We start from the raw sequence: 16,844 nt of genomic DNA, 5'->3' as shown, positions 1-16,844 counted from the left end.
TATATGCCACTCTCTACAAATTTATCGGAGTAATTAAAATAAATATAAAATACTTTTAAAAGCTTTTATGTGTCCCTGAAAAACCACTTAATTCTTAACATAGTCTCCTGCCCTAGAGAAACAAATCAGGATGACAGTACTCTGATCAAAAAAACAGGTTTGAGTCTCAATTCAAGTCAGTATAAGGCTTTAAGAGGGGAATGCTAAAATTAATAGTTTAATACATTTAATTCCTTGTTGTCCTAATGTTTTTATAGACTGAACAGTTTAAAATAATAACGTTTACAGTGAATATACCTCCAAAGCAGAATTTTTAAAAAAGGGAAAAACACCAGGCCACATTTCTAAGATTTAAATTGAAGGTGAAGATAACACTTTGCTTTCTGATCTTTAGTACAGCAAAATGTGGCAATAATTTTTCTTTTTAAATGACATAACATATAGATTCATCAGAAAAACCAGCATAAAGAAAATGGCTATCAAAAAAGAGATGAGTGTTTTACATACAGAGGAAGAACATATCAAGCAATAAATTGTGAATCCGCCTGCTTACTAAAAAGGCTGAGCTCTACTGATTATGGTAAATTTAGAGCAAAAAATGTTACTGGGCAAAATTATACTCAAACTGTAATAATCCCATCATCTACATATACACTGCTTTCATTCTACTCATCAGAGAAACACATATTTACCTTTTATAATGGAATTACAGAAAAGCAGTTGATGACTGGTTTGCAAGGCCCTTCAGGATCACTGACCTGAAATTCTTGACTCTCTGAAAGTTGCCTTTAGGTTTTGTTCACTTGTGATCCTAAGTATTGGTCTTCAAGCTGAATTTCATTAAATACTGACACTTGAAACTACAGGAAACATCTTTCCTTTGACAAGTCTTTGAGAAGGACTCGACAACACTTGCAAATACTCGTTTCCCAACACATTTTTAAGATAAAGAATCACCACAACTGCCACCACCACACCATCACCATCACCATCACCACCCTGCAAAGCAGGCACCAGAGGAGTGAAACTGAGGGAATCATCCCCTCAGAAATCATACTATATGGTAATCAAATAGCAAAGAAAGGATCAAAAGAAAAAAATGAACATGGAAATCTTAAAATTTAATATTGTTTGTCATCAGCAGGCTAAATCATCGGCCTAGGTTTAAAAGGCAAGAAAGCACAGAACAAAGCTTTGTTACCCAGTAGCTGATGCATGGTATACCTTCTTTCTTCATACCACTTTCCTGCTTCAAACAGTACTGCCCAGACTTCTTGAGAAAGGTTAAGTCCAGAGACTCATCGACCATTTTCCACACCCCATTTATGTGCTTAGATTATAATAAAGCATTCCAAGTCGCTAAAGTTTAAAAAGAATGCATGCCAATTCTCATAAAATCATATTCAAATTTTAGCCATCATGAAAGTGGCTCTGGTTGTCCAACTAAAGAACAGATAAGGCCGGGTGCGGTGGCTCACATTTGTAATCCCAGCACTTTGGGAGGCTGATGTGGGTGGATTACTTGAGGTCAGGAGTTCAAGACCAGCCTGGCCTACATGGTGAAACCTCGCCTCTACTAAAAATACAAAAATTAGACAGGCGTGGTGGCACATGCCTGTAATTCTAGCTACTTGGGAGGCTGAGGGAGGACAACTGCTTGAGCCTTGGAGAGGGAGGTTGCAGTGAGCCCAGATAGCACCATTGCACTCCAGCCTGGGTGACAGAGCAAGACTCCATCTCAAAAAAACAAAAACAAAAACAAACAAAAAAAAAAACACCGCATGTTCTCACTCATAGGTGGGAATTGAACAATGAGAACACATGGATACAGGAAGGCAAACATCACACACAGGGGCCTGTTGTGGGGTGAGGGGAGGGGGGAGGGATAGCATTAGGAGATATACCTAATGTTAAATGACGAGTTAATGGGTGCAGCACACCAACATGGCACATGTATCTATATGTAACAAACCTGCACGTTGTGCACATGTACCCTAAAACTTAAAGTATAATAAAAACAAAACAAAACAAAACATGAATTTATTAGATTCAAATAGAATCCTGCCACATATGTAAATGTACCCAGTGCCTGGGGATAAGAGAAACAGTCCCAGGTCCCTAAGGTCACTTTATGAACAAAATTAAAGGAGTGTTTTATGGTTGAGTCTAAGGATAGAATAGATCATGATGCAGGAATTGTTACCTCCATCTTCATAATAGTAACTATCTGCATAAGAACGGGTTGCAGGGAACTCTGGAAAGTGTTTCTTTCTCTTTTTCTCTTCCTGTAACTCCTTTTCTTGCAAAAGGCGAGCTATGTCCTGCAAAGACAAGAGGAGAATGGAAATACACATTACCAAAGAACAAACAAACTCCATATGGTGGGGCTTGACATTCCACTGCCAAGTTTGTATGTGCTCTGTCCATGGCTCTCTAGACTTTCTGGCATTAATTTCATGTCTTCAAATGCCAGATGATTGCTCAACAGGAGTAGCACATGATCTAGATAAGTGAGACAGGCTTTTTTAATTGAGATTTAAATCCACCACAATATGGAAGACATTCAAAACTCAGTACTTTCTAAAGCAGGTTACACAACAGAATTTTAAAAATATGTATTTGTGGGCCCTCTTTCCAAACTGATGATTCAATAAATCTAGATGGGGCAGGATGTAGTAATCTACAAAACTTTATAATTTAAAAACTTTTGAAAAGAATTCTTATGGAGATTTTGATTTAGCTTTGCATTAGAATACCACTGTCTTAACCGAAAAAGAGAAAACAATCTTCCTTCTGTCTCCCACCTGTTCATCCCCAGGCAAATTTTTAGCAGTCATTAAGTAAGAGGCACTGTGAGGGACAGAATGATGAATAACATTCCATAATGTTTCCTAAAAGATTATCATCCCTTTATGAACACAAAAGTTTCATAGAAACTTTTCAAAAAAAATAACTACAATAAAATTAAATTGTAAATGCCTCAAAAAAATTTCCACAGGAGTACAAAAGAGGGAATACTATTTTTGCTTAAAGGAATTAGTACAAGATTTTGTGTTGTGTTAGGCTTTGAACAAAGAACTGAATTCCGACAGGCAAAGTCGAAAAAGAAAACATCAGCAGAGTTATGAACATTTTAATGGGCACCTATCTAAGGTTAAATTAGAACATGAGATACGGAATGTTGTAGAAAAAGCTGAGGCTAGAAAAACAGTCTAAGGCTGGATCACAGGAACTCCTTTTAGACAATCTTAAGAAGTCTGGAGTCTGTTAAGATAAGGGGATGGAGGATTACTAAAGGTTTTGAGCTGCAGAGTGACAATGTTCTGAATCTGAAGACTATTTCTATGAAAGCCCCATAAAATAGCCTGTAAACTTATATGTTCATGCACACTTTTAAGGAGAGAAGTCAATAGCTATCATCAGATTCTTAAAGGCTCATACAAATATGGGAATAATACTCACTGGTACAAATGGTAATAACAATCATTGGTAGTTTGAGGTACTTACTTCTTTATATTTATCGTTAATAAGGAATACAAGAGGTATTAAATGTTAATGTTATAAATTTAAAGAATTACTATTCTTCAAATTTTATGAATAGGTGCGAATGAAGAATACCCTAAGATGGCAATATAAATTTCAAAAGAAAATTTAAGTGAATTAATTTTTTTCACATCTATGCAGAAATAAGCTGGATGCTCATTCTAGGTAAATTAGCAATATTTATGCATATCCTCAGCTGTTTTTTACTATTCATCCAAATAGCCTTACAAATCTGACTTTATGCCAAATACAAACTAAAAATATACCATTAATACACTTTTAACTGACACATATATACGTATTTTTTTGATAAGTAATCTATGTAAATGTCCATGCAATAGTTTCAGACACTTAAGTGAGCACTCACAAAATGCTGCAACTCAGAGTGAGAGGTAAAAGATATCATAATCCTACTTAACATAAGTATACTTTTCATGAATAGAACTCTGAGTTTCTAAGACTTTGATGGAAAAACTATCTCCTAAATCTGAAAGTTAAAATTAATCTCTTTTCCAGTTCAAGTCAGACATGGTTTAAAGAGACATTGGGAGAGAAATAGTCACTACTGATATAAATTTGGGGGGAACTTCAATTCTTTATCTGTACAATGGAAAGTCTGAACTATTCAATCTTAAAAAAAAAGCCAAATGTCTTTGACTCCTTAATGTATCATTTCAACAAATGTGTCTACCAGGTGCCAATCCCTGTGCCAGATTCTTTAGCTTTAATATCTTACAAAGTAATGTATCAATCAGGAAGAGAGGAACGGGACAGATAGCCTATTCTCCAAAAAACTATTATTTGTTACAGGAGAATTTTCCAAATTTCTATAATGTTTACTACAGAAGTAGAAAGAAATGTAAACATTTCCTTGAACTGTATGTTTACTAAGCACCCAAAACTATATTTTCCTAAGTGGTTTGCTTTACAGTAAACAAATATTTCCCCTGCTATAACTGAGTAAAAAATATAAAGGAAAATTATCAGGTCCAACTTCCAGAAGAAATTATAAACTATGCTCCACAGACCTGGTAGACACGGCTTTATTAAAATGATAAATTAAGTAGTCAAAGACATTTGGCTTTAAGATTGATTAGTTCAGACTTTCCATTGTATAGATAAAGAATTGAAGTTCTCCCCAAAATTGGTATTAGTAGTGACTATTTCTTTCCCAGTGTCTCTTAAAACCGTGTCTAACTTGAACTGTAGGAGAAAAGAGATTCATTTTAACATTCGGAGAAAAGAGATTCATTTTAACATTGAGATTTAGGGGATAGTTTTTCCATCAAAGTCTTAGAAATTCAGAGTTCTATTCACAGAATTGCTTATAACTGCCCTCTTGCTACTGAATTTAGTCCTAATGGAAGCATAGCAATATGCCACTCTCTCAGTGTAAAGAACCAGGAGAGAAAAAAGAATTACAGCCCTTCTTTATAATGCATTAGCTAGTCAAAGAAAGTGCTTTTAATCAAGTAAAAAAATAATAATAATCATAACATGTCATGCACCTTAGCACCCAAACCTTTTTGCTCTTCTAAGCTCTCAGCTCTTTTTTGAAAGAAAAGGTCTGCTAGGCTTGAGGAAAGAAAGGACAAAAATTCAATGGAAAACTGCCACTATATTATAGCTGAGGTTTAGCACAAGTCCGTTCTCCTCCCAGCTTTCCAACATTACTATGCAATGAGTTTTGTTAGATAATTTCAATGTAAAGTAAATCCCCCTGAAACAAGCTGAAGATGGCAATTATCAGTCACAGTACTTGGATGTAGCTAACCAGCTTAGTCACCTTTGATATAAACAATCTCCTTGGTCCTCAGCTTCCTTCCTGTTAATGATAAGTCTAGAACAGCACTTCCCAAGCCTTTTCCTGAGAACACTGGCCTCAAAACTTTACCCAAAAAAAACACACCTTTCAATAGAAAGCATGCAGCATATCTAACTCTTTAAGATGCATATTAGCACATTTTAAAACTTTAAAAGAAAAAAAAACCTGTTATCTTCCAGTAACCTATAATTTTCCAAATTTATGACAGAAGCTTCTGTTCACATTTTTAAAAAACTCAGGTAATTAATGTTCTACAGCTTGGGAAAACAAATCTAAATGAACTCTTAAGCTCTTTTAAAGTCGTTTTTAATTACATTTTAATTAATGAGATAGACTTCTGGGCTAATATGTAAAAACAACCCTGTTCCATAGAAGACTTCCTAGTAAATACATTAATTGAAATGGGAGTTTACCATTGTATCTCACCTTTCCCTTCTGTTATCCAAGCTCACCCAACTCTGGAAAATTTGAAACCATAACCATAAGGAAGGAAACAGTTAAGGATCTCTAGTATACTAGAGAAAGGTAATTTTAATGAAAACATAGATTTAGTGATTCCATTCAGTGGGCCAGACATGTGCCCTGTGACAAATTCTTTAGCTTTAAAGAATAGTGCTATGAGCAGTAGGGGATTGATAAATATCATTAAAGTTCTTATCTTGCTTTTAGTAAAACAATTAGCATAATGTAAGAAATGAAAACTTGGCTCTATGAGAAGCATTAATATAAACAAGGTGCAGTGGCATCCAGAGGATCCCCACACATCTTTCCCAAGTAGATGACAAGTAACTGAAACATGGTGTTGGGTTCCTTAGGGTGTTTCTGTCATTTACAGGTTGAGCATCCCAATCCAAAAATCCGAAATCTGAAATCCTCCAAAATCTGAAACTTTCTGAAGCATAGACATGATGCTCAAAGAAAATGCTCATTGGAACATTTTGGATTTTGGATTTTTGGATGCTCAATCTGTATATATTTATATCATTTAAATATATAAGGGATGGAGGGTTATATCATATAAATGTATAAGGGATAGAGAGTTACTTCTCAGCGTTTCACCTCTACCCTCCAATGGCAGTGAGTTTCAAAAAGAGGAAATCTGGAGTTTAAAAACAATCAAAAGGTGATTTAAAAATGTGACTGTCAAATGACTGTCAGAAAGAAAAAAAAATCGTTCCATTTAACTGCTAAACTTCTCTATTAACTAGCAATTAACATATTAACATCTAACTCGGCAGGGATGTCAAGGCAGGTATAAATCCAAAAGGTTTGATAAAACAGGAAAATACCAATTCTATGGATGTAAAAACATCAGTATAATAGTGTAAGAAGAGAGGAAGACCTCAACAAGAAGCCTCCCATCTCCCTTTCTAGTCATATTTATAATACTTAAAACACAGGAAAATTTTTAATAGCTAAACGGTATTGCTGTTTGATCTAGCCTCTAAATATTACCAAAGAATGTGTAAATATTCTTTTAGAACATGAAATTCTAATCTCTTTAAGAGTGCTATGTGTAAGTACCATGGCTCATACTAGATTCATCTTTTCAATGTGAATTGGTTACTAGGTTTATCCCTGAGCAGTTTATACTATAAAGGGCTTCAAATTGTTAAACTAGTGCCACAAACTTTTCATGACATGTTTGGCCATGCTAATATATATTTAAGGAAAAAAAAAAGTTTTTCCTTAAAATAGTTGCACATTCACATATATTTTAAACCTAGGTTTAAACACACGCACACATACACACACATCTAGTTATGCACATAAGTACACACACACTTTTAGAGTTTTATTTAAGAATAACTAAGTTAAATTAACTGATTAACCTTAACCCATTTTTATTAACCACTAATTCATAGAGTCCAGTATACCCAAAGTCTACAAGCTCCTTCCAACAGGGAGCCTAGGGAGAACTACCATATTCGAGAAACTATGTAAAAGAGTTAAAAATAAATAAACAGAGACAGAAGAGCAAGACAGAGTGAGAGAACAAGAAAGTGAAGAAGAGGAATGAAGGGAGGGAAGGTGAGGAGTTCTCAAAGCTAGAAAGACCGAAAAAAAAAATTTTTTTTTAACTTTTCCACATCTGTGTCCTGCATGGAAATGCTACTTTCCTTACATCTGTGCTTTGTTAACAAACATAATAAAATTATACCATGACAAAGCTAGAACTGCTAATTTATACATGCAAGGTTGTATAACTCCACCACATCTGACACACAATGTTGTTCAGAAAAAATTTAAAAAAAAAAAAAATCTCTGTTCCAAGAGAAAAGGGTTCTCAGTCTCTATATCTGGTATTTTATGGGGTGGTAACTAACCAGGAAAATTGACCCCAAAAATCTCTTAAAGAGATTTGGGTGGAAACCCAGAGAGAGATTTTCCACAGCCCTGCTGCTGCTAAGTCCTTATTAACCAAGTAGACTCTACATGGAAGCAGAAGAGCATTGAGGGGGAAGGTGGGGGAAAAAAAAAAAAGGAGGCCGGGCGCGGTGGCTCGTACCTGTAATCTCAGCACTTTGGGAGGCTGAGGTGGGCGGATCACAAGGTCAGGAGATCAATACCATCCTAGCCAACATGATGAAACCCTGTCTCTACTGAAATACAAAAATGAGCCGGACGTGGTGCCAGGCGCCCGTAGTCCCAGCTACTCAGGAGGCTGAGGCAGGGGAATCGCTTGAACCCAGGAGGCAGCGGTTGCAGTGAGCGAAGATTGCGCCACTGTACTCCAGCCTGGAGACAGAGCAAGACTCTGTCTAAAAAAAAAAAATAATAAGAACTAAGAGAGTTCATTAGTCACAAGCAATTCTTTTTCAAAAACTGGCCAGAAGAATTAGCACTACTGTCTCAGTATTAGTTTCCTCTCCCTTTCAGGCACCCTGTTGCCAACAGACTAAAATAAATAAGCATTTTCATATATCCCTCAATGACAAACTTTACTCACGCAAATTTTCTTCATTTAATATTGACAACATACGAGACAGCTGAGAGTCACATTTTTCTACCTTGGCACAGTAGCCATCTTCTCATCTGAGGCCTGAGTTGAAAAGTCAAAAAGTCTGAATGAAGTTTATATAGGCTTGTCCGGTCAACACACCTATACAACTGGATTTCTCATTTAACTTTTCCACTCTACTGAGGGCAAGCTAGTGGGAGACCTGTAATGACACGTGTGTAAACGCTTGGGGACCTCTCAAATCACACCATACTGAAACACACTTAAGCCTGTTTAATTTTGCCCTAGGCAGCACATATCTCTCTATAACAGAAATCAAGGAAAGGGCAATTATAAATTTAACATGTACCAGGTGCCCCAAGTACCTGATCTCATTTACCTCACAACAGCCCTTTAGGGTATGCACAACTACCATGACTCAACCCATTTTGGAACCTGAGGTTCTGCGTGGTTAAGGGCGGTGCTGAAAATCACACAGCTAAATAGTTAATGAGCTAAAATTCAAACCTGGGTGAGTGTAACTCCAAAGTCCACATGTTTCATGTATACCACAGTATGTCTAAATCAGAAGCAGTCAGGAGACCTGAATTGTACAGACATTTCTCTGGCATTTTATAACTTGGAATCAGTCACTTACTTCTTTAATACTTAATTTCTACATCCAAAAAATGGAGTTAATCACTAAACTGCTTATTTTATACAGTATTACCATGAGATTACTTACTATGATTACTATTTAGATTCTACGTAATTAAAATAAAGTGTTTTATTTTCTCTTTCTATCCTGTTTTTCCCTAAACGGAGAAAAAAAAACCCCACAGGACAGCAGTAGCATTTATAAGAAGCCAACTTCATTACTCTGGTATTTTTTAAATAGAAGCTTTCCTGTCTACAAAATATAATCACTTCTTTTACTTCCCAGTGTCATCCCCAAAGCAAAGTCTTCACTATAAAGAGGCAACACATTAAATACTAAGAAAGAGCCTCCTGTGTATTACAGGAAGTATAAAAAATAATCCCTAATTTTTACTTGCAGCTCTGATTATCACACGATCATGATTTGTTTCTTGAAGAAACAACTCAATACACTCATACCAGGTGTTTCACATTCATCTGGCATTGAACAGAAGTCTTACAGGAACAAGAGTGGCTCAGTAGGAGTAGCAGTGTATGTAGGCTGTTTACTGATGACCCTGATCATATCTATTTAACATGATGATCATAAGTGCCAGTTTGCCCAGTATAGTTTCAGTTTATGTAATTAACACCATGCTTATAACCCTCGAAAGTGTTTCTGGGTGCTTAACAAACCATACTGTTATCCAACTATTAAAAATAATAAATCATTTGCTTCTCTATTATAAATCAAGACAGTGACCAAGTACAGCATAACAGGTGTGAAAGCAGGGTAGCACAGAAATGATGTAAAATGAAATAAATTGTTCATAAGAAGTGCTGAAACTAAGCTGGGCACAGGGGCTCATGCCAGTAATTCCAGTGCTTTGGGAGGCTGAGGCAGGAAGACAGCTTGCGCACAGGAGTTTGAAACCAGCCTGGGCAACATAGTGAGACCTCGTCTCTACAAAAAAAAAATGTTTAAATATTAGCCAAGTGTGGGCGCGTGTGCCTGTAGTCCCAGCTACTCAAGAGGCAGAGAGGATCACTTAAGCCTGGGAGGCAGAGATTGCAGTAAGATCACACCACTGTACTCCACCCTGGGTGATGGAGCAAAACACTGTCAAAAAATAATAATAAAAAAAAAAGGGCTGAAAATAATAACACAAAAGGAAATAATAGCTGATGGTAAATTCAAGTCTTCTCACAAACCAAACACTATTAGTAATTTTAGTCATTTTCAGCCTTAAAAACACTATGACTTAAAAATATATACAGAATGAAACTGATTAGTTTTTTTTAACCAACAGATCAGAGGAAAGTGAAACCTTTAAGAAAAAGAGAAAGAATGAGAGCAATACCCGCTCCTGGCCTCTCCCAAGGACTACTCCCTGCCTCCTGCGCAGGCCCCACTCAAAGTCTGCTCTCTCAAATGTTGCAAGAACAACCCAGGGACAGACACCTTGTAGTAAGCTGAATAGTGTGCCCTCTCTAAATTCATTTCTATCCAAACCTCAAAATGTGACCTTATTTGGAAACAGTCTTTGCAGATGTAATTAGTTAAGCTGAGGTCATACTGGATTAAGGTGAGTCCTCAATTCAATGACTGATGTCCTTGCAGGAAGACAAGAAGACGCAAAGATACAGACAGAGAAGAAAGCCATGTGACAATGGAGGCAGAGACTGAAGTGATGCAGATACAAGCCAAGGAATGCCAAAGATTGCCAGGAGTCAGGAGCTAGGAAGAGGCAAGGAAGGATCCTTCCCAAGAGGTAGCGTGACCCTGCCAACACTTCAGATTTTAGACTTCTAGCCTCCAGAACTCTAAGACAATAAATTTCTGTTAAGCCAAGTTTGCAGAGTAATTTGTAACAGCAGTCATAGGAAACTAACCCACATCATATGTGAAATTATCCATTATCTCTCAAGACTTTTACCATTTACATAATCAAGAGGCTATAAATCATGGTCCACAGAGGAAAATGCAGCCCAAATAAGAGGCATTCTGCTTCCCATTCAGAAACCCTTCATTGAGCCCGTGACCTACAGAAAGTTTTTGCTCTAAAGCTGAGCACCCCTTTCTCCATGAGGGAGAGGGGCAGTAACTAAGTTATACCTCATCCTTCTTCTCCTGAATGCGTCGTCTCTCTGCCTCAATAGCCAGCTTCTCCTGAATTTCCTGAGCAATTTCACAGTCTTGTTGTTCACTAAAAAGCAAAGGTGAAAACATGAATAAGGAAAATAAAAAATAATGTATTTCCTAAAAGTAATAAATACAATTTATTGAATACTCACTATATGAGAAGTACATTATTTTTCTCACTTTATCTTCAAGATAAAGATGCAAAGAGGCTGAGACGGTCACATTTACAGATGAGAAAACTAAGGTCCAGGGAAGTTGCATCATTTTCTCAAGATCACAATGAAAATATGTGGTAGAACTGGAATCTGATCATCACACCCAACAATGGAAAACTCCACACCTCTTCTATACCACCTATCACTTCACCCCACTGGGGCCTGTTTGCCGGTCCTGCCTCTACCACTAATAACCACAAATCATTCTCTGTCATGCCATTTTATAAGCTATAAAAAAGTGTACAGTTAGTAACTTCACATTATAGGTCTAATATCATAGTATTCTTATCTATTCAAACCAAAGAAATGAAAATAAACAAAAATCTACTCAGACCAATTGCTATTTATATTTCTTCTTTTCCTTCACTCATTGTAATAATGAAGAATCATACACAAAATCACGGACTTAGTTTTCAAAGGCCTCTGTCTTCATTCAAGCCTCTACCTGAACCTCCCAAATTAATGTAAAATCTGTATAGAATTAATTGACTAATAACTACACTGGATGTGATAATAAGTGGGAAGAAAGTAGAAGCACCGTAGAGAAGGCAAACCCAAATGAAGTGTTAAAGGTCACAAGTGACACAGAAGATGTATCTCCTGGTACAGAAAATAAATAAGTGAAGCTTCATCTGAGTTTAATGATTTCAAACCATATTTCCAAGAAGTACCGTCTCTGGTTCAGTCAGCTAATTATACAGACTCCTGGGAAAGCAAAACTGAGAAAGCAGTAGTAAACAAGCGGTAATCCTGACTTACGGCAGCCCCGGTATCCAGACTGAATAAAAGGTTCCAGTTCAATGAAAACTGCAGCATTTCATCCTTCCCAAGATGTCCAGCTATTAAAATTGCCAGGGAGTGAACTGAAAGACTTCCCTTCTAGCTTACTTATTTCATCCAGGAACAATTTCAAAACCTTGAAGTCTCAGGCAGAAATATAATACCTGGTTCTTCTCTCCTTTAGGACCTATAAAATATCACTCTCTAGTCCTGATTTATATTTGAGTGGTTTGTCTTGATAATTTCTGAAAAAGCTCATTATACTGTTATTAACCTAATTCAGGATTTTAAACATCTGCATCAACCTCAGAACTGGCCTTTCTAACAGAGAATTGTGAATAATGTAAAGGGCAATGAATTTAGAACTCTAGAACATTCTAGCTTTGGTTCTCACCTTAACCTGTGACACTGAGCCTCATAACATCTCAAATATCTCTCCTTCTCTTTACATCTCCATTACCATGACCTTCAATTTAGGCCTCATCATCTCCTTCCTCTATCTCTATCACCACTGTCCTCATTCAAGCCTCACCATCTCTTAATTTGACCATTGCTCAACAGCTGCCTTCAAATCTTGCCCACTCCAAGCCTTTACCCACCTAGTCTACAGAATAGATCCCAAAATGAAAATCTAAAACTACTTCAATGGTTCTCCATTCCTTATAATTTAAAATCTACAAAACCTGAAATCTTTAACATAACTTATCGTGACCCTTTTGATCCAGCTTTTGACTACTTTTCTGGCCTCACTTCCTACTTCTGCCTGTAAATACACTCTCCACTCCAGCAACACTGAACTTCTTGCAGCTAACGTGAGATTCCAAGTCCTCTTACCTCCTGCCCTTATGCATGCTGCTCCTTCTGGCTAGAATGGTTTTCCCCATCACTATAAACTTCTAATTAACCTTCAAGTTTCAGATTAAACACATCGTCTTGTGAAGCTTTTCCCAGTCTCTTCTCTCTAAATAGGCCTGAAATTTACATTTCAATTCTCTGTGACTCATGCACGTATCTCCAGATACACAATGCTCAAGGTGTTTTCCTGAGGCCCTTAAAGGCAACAGCTGTCTTATTCATATCTCTGGTCTCCTTTCATGGTGCCAGATTTAGCATGAATCAATAAAAGTGTTTATTTACAAAATAAGGGAAGCTTAACAAAATGATTAATAAAGTCCTCTCTACAAATAATAAACAGAAAGACAAACCCTTCCTATAAGTTAGCAAAAATGACTGGCTTTCCTTTTTACCTGAATATGACACTGAAGTAAATTAAGTGGTTCCTTCCATTTCTCCTTTACCCCTTCCTCCTCAACACAGTATCTGTGGTTAAATCTACCCACATTAAAGATTTAGGATGTAAGAGCCACTCTCAAAGAAGAAATGTATCCTGGGAGCTTTATAACACTGAAACAGAATAAAAGTCACTGTGCCAAAAGAAACCTGAGAAATAATCATTTCCGTTTATCTGTGTGTTAAAGGAGGCTACTAGAGAGAACTTTTGTCAGACACTGAAGTTATCAAGAAAACTGAGTCTACACTTCAGAGCTTTTCAGAACATTCTGCTATGTACTGAAAAGCAAGGAAAGTAAGAGCGGCAAACACAGCTAGAACATAGTAAAGGAACCAATACAACCCATAAAGTTATTTGATGTCCACTATTTCACTGGATCCCCCAAAGAAACTATGAGGCAGAGGGGACAGAGATTATTATCCGCATGTTATGGGTAAGGAAAATAAATTCAGAGAAGTTGACTAACTGGCCCAAGGTCATAACAGCTAAAAAATGTTAAAATTCACACCATCATCAACATGTCCTTAAACCTGGTCAAGTGCTCCAACAACAACAAAACATTTTCAAATCAAAAAAACTGTTAGACATCCAGGGTAAGATTTGTAATCTAACAGTAAAAGGAATCAGAGGAACAGAAGTAGTCTCCTTCTCCCCTGCCCTGGTTGCTAGCTCCACAGAGAAAACCAGTCTTGACATCACCCCTCCCACCTCCCAAATCCTCACAGGTCTTTGTAGCGCTTCTGGAGCTGGGCCTGCGCTTTCAGATCTTCCTCTTGGAGCTGCTTAGCCACCTGGAGATCATGCTGGACCAAACGGTTCCGCTGAACGTTCGATGCCAAATGATGCTCAACTGGAACAAAACGATTGAGGACAGGAATGAATAATGTCTTGGTTTGTTAGTAATAAATGCCATAATAATCTTAAGAGCTTTACCATAACAACAGCTTTGCATCCATCACTTCATTTTATTGTCTCAACAACAATATATAATAAAGAGCAAGGAATTATTATCCCCACTTTTCCATTAAGTAAAAAGAGGATCAAAAAGATTAAATAATTTGCCTTTGGTCACACGGCAACAAAGTGGCAGTGCCAGGACATCTACACAAATATTCTAAAGCCAGGGCCAATGCTCTTTCTACTACTACATGTTGTCACTCTATTTATTAACCGCATTTTTCAAAATGTCAATTTTATATTGATATGTGAATTCACAAATCATATATTCACAAGTATGTACTTTAATATAACATGCATAGCTTAGATTTACTTTTCATCACTACATGGAAAAAAAGATTCAGAAAAATCCACAATGTGATCTCATTTATACCACAGTTGCCTGGGAAAACTGTTCAAGTCCCTATCCTAGGAGCAAGAATAGATTCCTTCTACGCACCCCAGATAAATCTACAACCATTGTATCCCTCCTACAACAAGAGGCTAGGAAAAAGGTTCAAACCCCTCTTTTTCCTCCTACAGACGCAGCAGTCTACTAATTCCTGGCAGCCTATCTTACTTAACATGCCCGAAACTTCACTGATCACCCAGGCATCATTTGCCTAAAGAAATCCTTCAGGATGTATGGATGGTGAAGCCAAGTGACTGTGCTCTCTCCCCACCTAAGCCCTAAGAAACCAGCCTCAAGCTACCACTAAAAAAAGAAAACTGAAGGAGCATAAAGGAGAGGTATTACTCACTCTCTTGTTCCTGCAGGCTGTGAGCCAGGGTGTGGTCCTCCAGGACAGCAAAATCTCGGCATACTACAGTAGATGGAGGAAAAACAGACCGGAAGGCTCATTAGTAATACTTTAACATACAAAGGAAAGGATTTTTTTTTTTTACTTTAAAAAAAATCAATTCTAATATTTCAGAATGACACACTTTATAATTCTCAATGCATAAAATAATGACTAGTTAAGTATGCAGTCTTTAGTCACAAAAATCCATAGTGCCTGCTTAGTGCCAAGCACAGGGTGTCACAAAATACTGGTTAGCCTTGGCCCCTGGCCTGAGGTGAGAACATTTACAGAATCAGATTCCAGAGGTCTAGAAATTCCAATCCACTTCTATAAATGGAGGGTTAAGTGCTGCTGAAATAACAGACGTATCAGTCATGCTTTGCATATTGCTACTGAGAGAGAACTGAGTTATTGCATAATTAGAGGTGTTAAAAGAAATCTAATCTATGCTTCCCTGTGGTTCAGACGATCCTCTCCCAGCAATTTATGTCTACCCTGGCGTCTTTCAAGAAAAAATATATTTTCACTAGTCCCTCAGGTAGGGGCAGAGCTCTACTTTAAAAATTCTTAATTTCTTAAACATTCTTCAGTGGGTCAATCCCCAGGGACATGAGTTAGAACTAGGTCTCTAGGTCCCTCTAAACCTTGGGCTGCCCCAAAATAATCTACAAACCAAAAGAAAATGGGAACCCTGAAAGAAACCAGGAATCTGCCCCAACTCTGCCTCCACCTGAAGAGCCAGGCAAGGGCATTTCCTGACTTATCTTCTCACAAGCAAAATGGGAAAAAATGGTCTTGAAGAAATGGTTTGGGGTAAACAATGGTATCCATGTTTACCCCAAGCTGCAGTTTAAACTCCTGCTTCGTAAACATACAAACAGACAAAACATGAAGGATTCATCATGTAAAGTGCTGTTTTAAGGACGTGTAGTTTAGGTGATATGTTCTCACTCTATTCCAAGCATGTAATTCATGTTAAAAAAAGGAAATTCCCCAAAGCCTCAGATTACTGCAATTGAGTAGGACTCATGAAACATTCCCTAGGGCTTAGGAAAAGTGATAGATTTCTTTCTGAAGCTTTGGATTTGCCTATGAGGACACTTAACTGAAACAGAATGAAAAACGTTCCTTTGCCGTTCTTTGCACTTATGTATGTTCACATATACACTCAACATTAGTTGTGTCCTTCACTACTGAGGGATAATGCCACAAAAAGGGAGGGAGATCTTGGGGAGGTCAAGATTATTTTGAAATGGTTTTATAATGGAGGAATAATTATTGCCCAAGAACTATATTAAACTGGATACAACCTGCTTAATCCTCGCTCAAACATAACAGCAAAACCAGTAATTCGAACAGAAAGCCCTGTTCTTTTTCATCAGCTATATTCTCAACAGATTCTAATATCTTGAAGCCCAGGTCCTAGTTACCTTATATTTCACAGAATAAAAGTAGTTTCAAGATGAGCTAGATAACACCCTCATTTAATAAGTGAGGAAACTGAAAGCCAGAAGGAAGAAGGGATTTTCTAAGGCTGTACAGAGTTCACTGGTGACAGGGCTTGGGGGTCAACATCTAAGCCAGCAAGAGCTCAAGAGCTCTTTCCCCTTCCCTGACACAATGATGGCCCTCCTTCCCTCCAGGTAAATCATGGTAAGAATAGACAGAAAGAAAATATTCTACATTAACCATCGCATATTCTCTAAAACACTTCAATTAATTAATATCTAA

The 16,844-nt window shown here is 37.2% G+C and overlaps 1 protein-coding gene across 2 annotated transcripts in view; it reads right to left on the bottom strand.

Moving 5' to 3' along the window:
• CCDC50 (coiled-coil domain containing 50) overlaps positions 1–16,844 on the bottom strand; it is a 71,408-nt gene that overhangs the window by 28,353 nt on the left and 26,211 nt on the right. For both annotated transcript variants that reach the window (XM_019024314.4, XM_019024312.4), the window contains exons 2-5: positions 15,072–15,134; positions 14,098–14,224; positions 11,062–11,152; positions 2,204–2,321 (exon numbers count right to left, since the gene is read on the bottom strand). In XM_019024314.4, coding sequence (XP_018879859.1) covers positions 2,204–2,321; positions 11,062–11,152; positions 14,098–14,224; positions 15,072–15,134 — 399 coding nt within the window. The remainder of the gene's footprint in view (positions 1–2,203; positions 2,322–11,061; positions 11,153–14,097; positions 14,225–15,071; positions 15,135–16,844) is intronic.

Source organism: Gorilla gorilla, chromosome 2 (genome assembly GCF_029281585.2).
Source record: "Gorilla gorilla gorilla isolate KB3781 chromosome 2, NHGRI_mGorGor1-v2.1_pri, whole genome shotgun sequence".
NCBI classification, from domain to species: Eukaryota; Metazoa; Chordata; class Mammalia; order Primates; family Hominidae; genus Gorilla; species Gorilla gorilla.
Note: the sequence above shows the minus strand (reverse complement) of the source record. Positions and strands in the feature narration are given on the sequence as shown.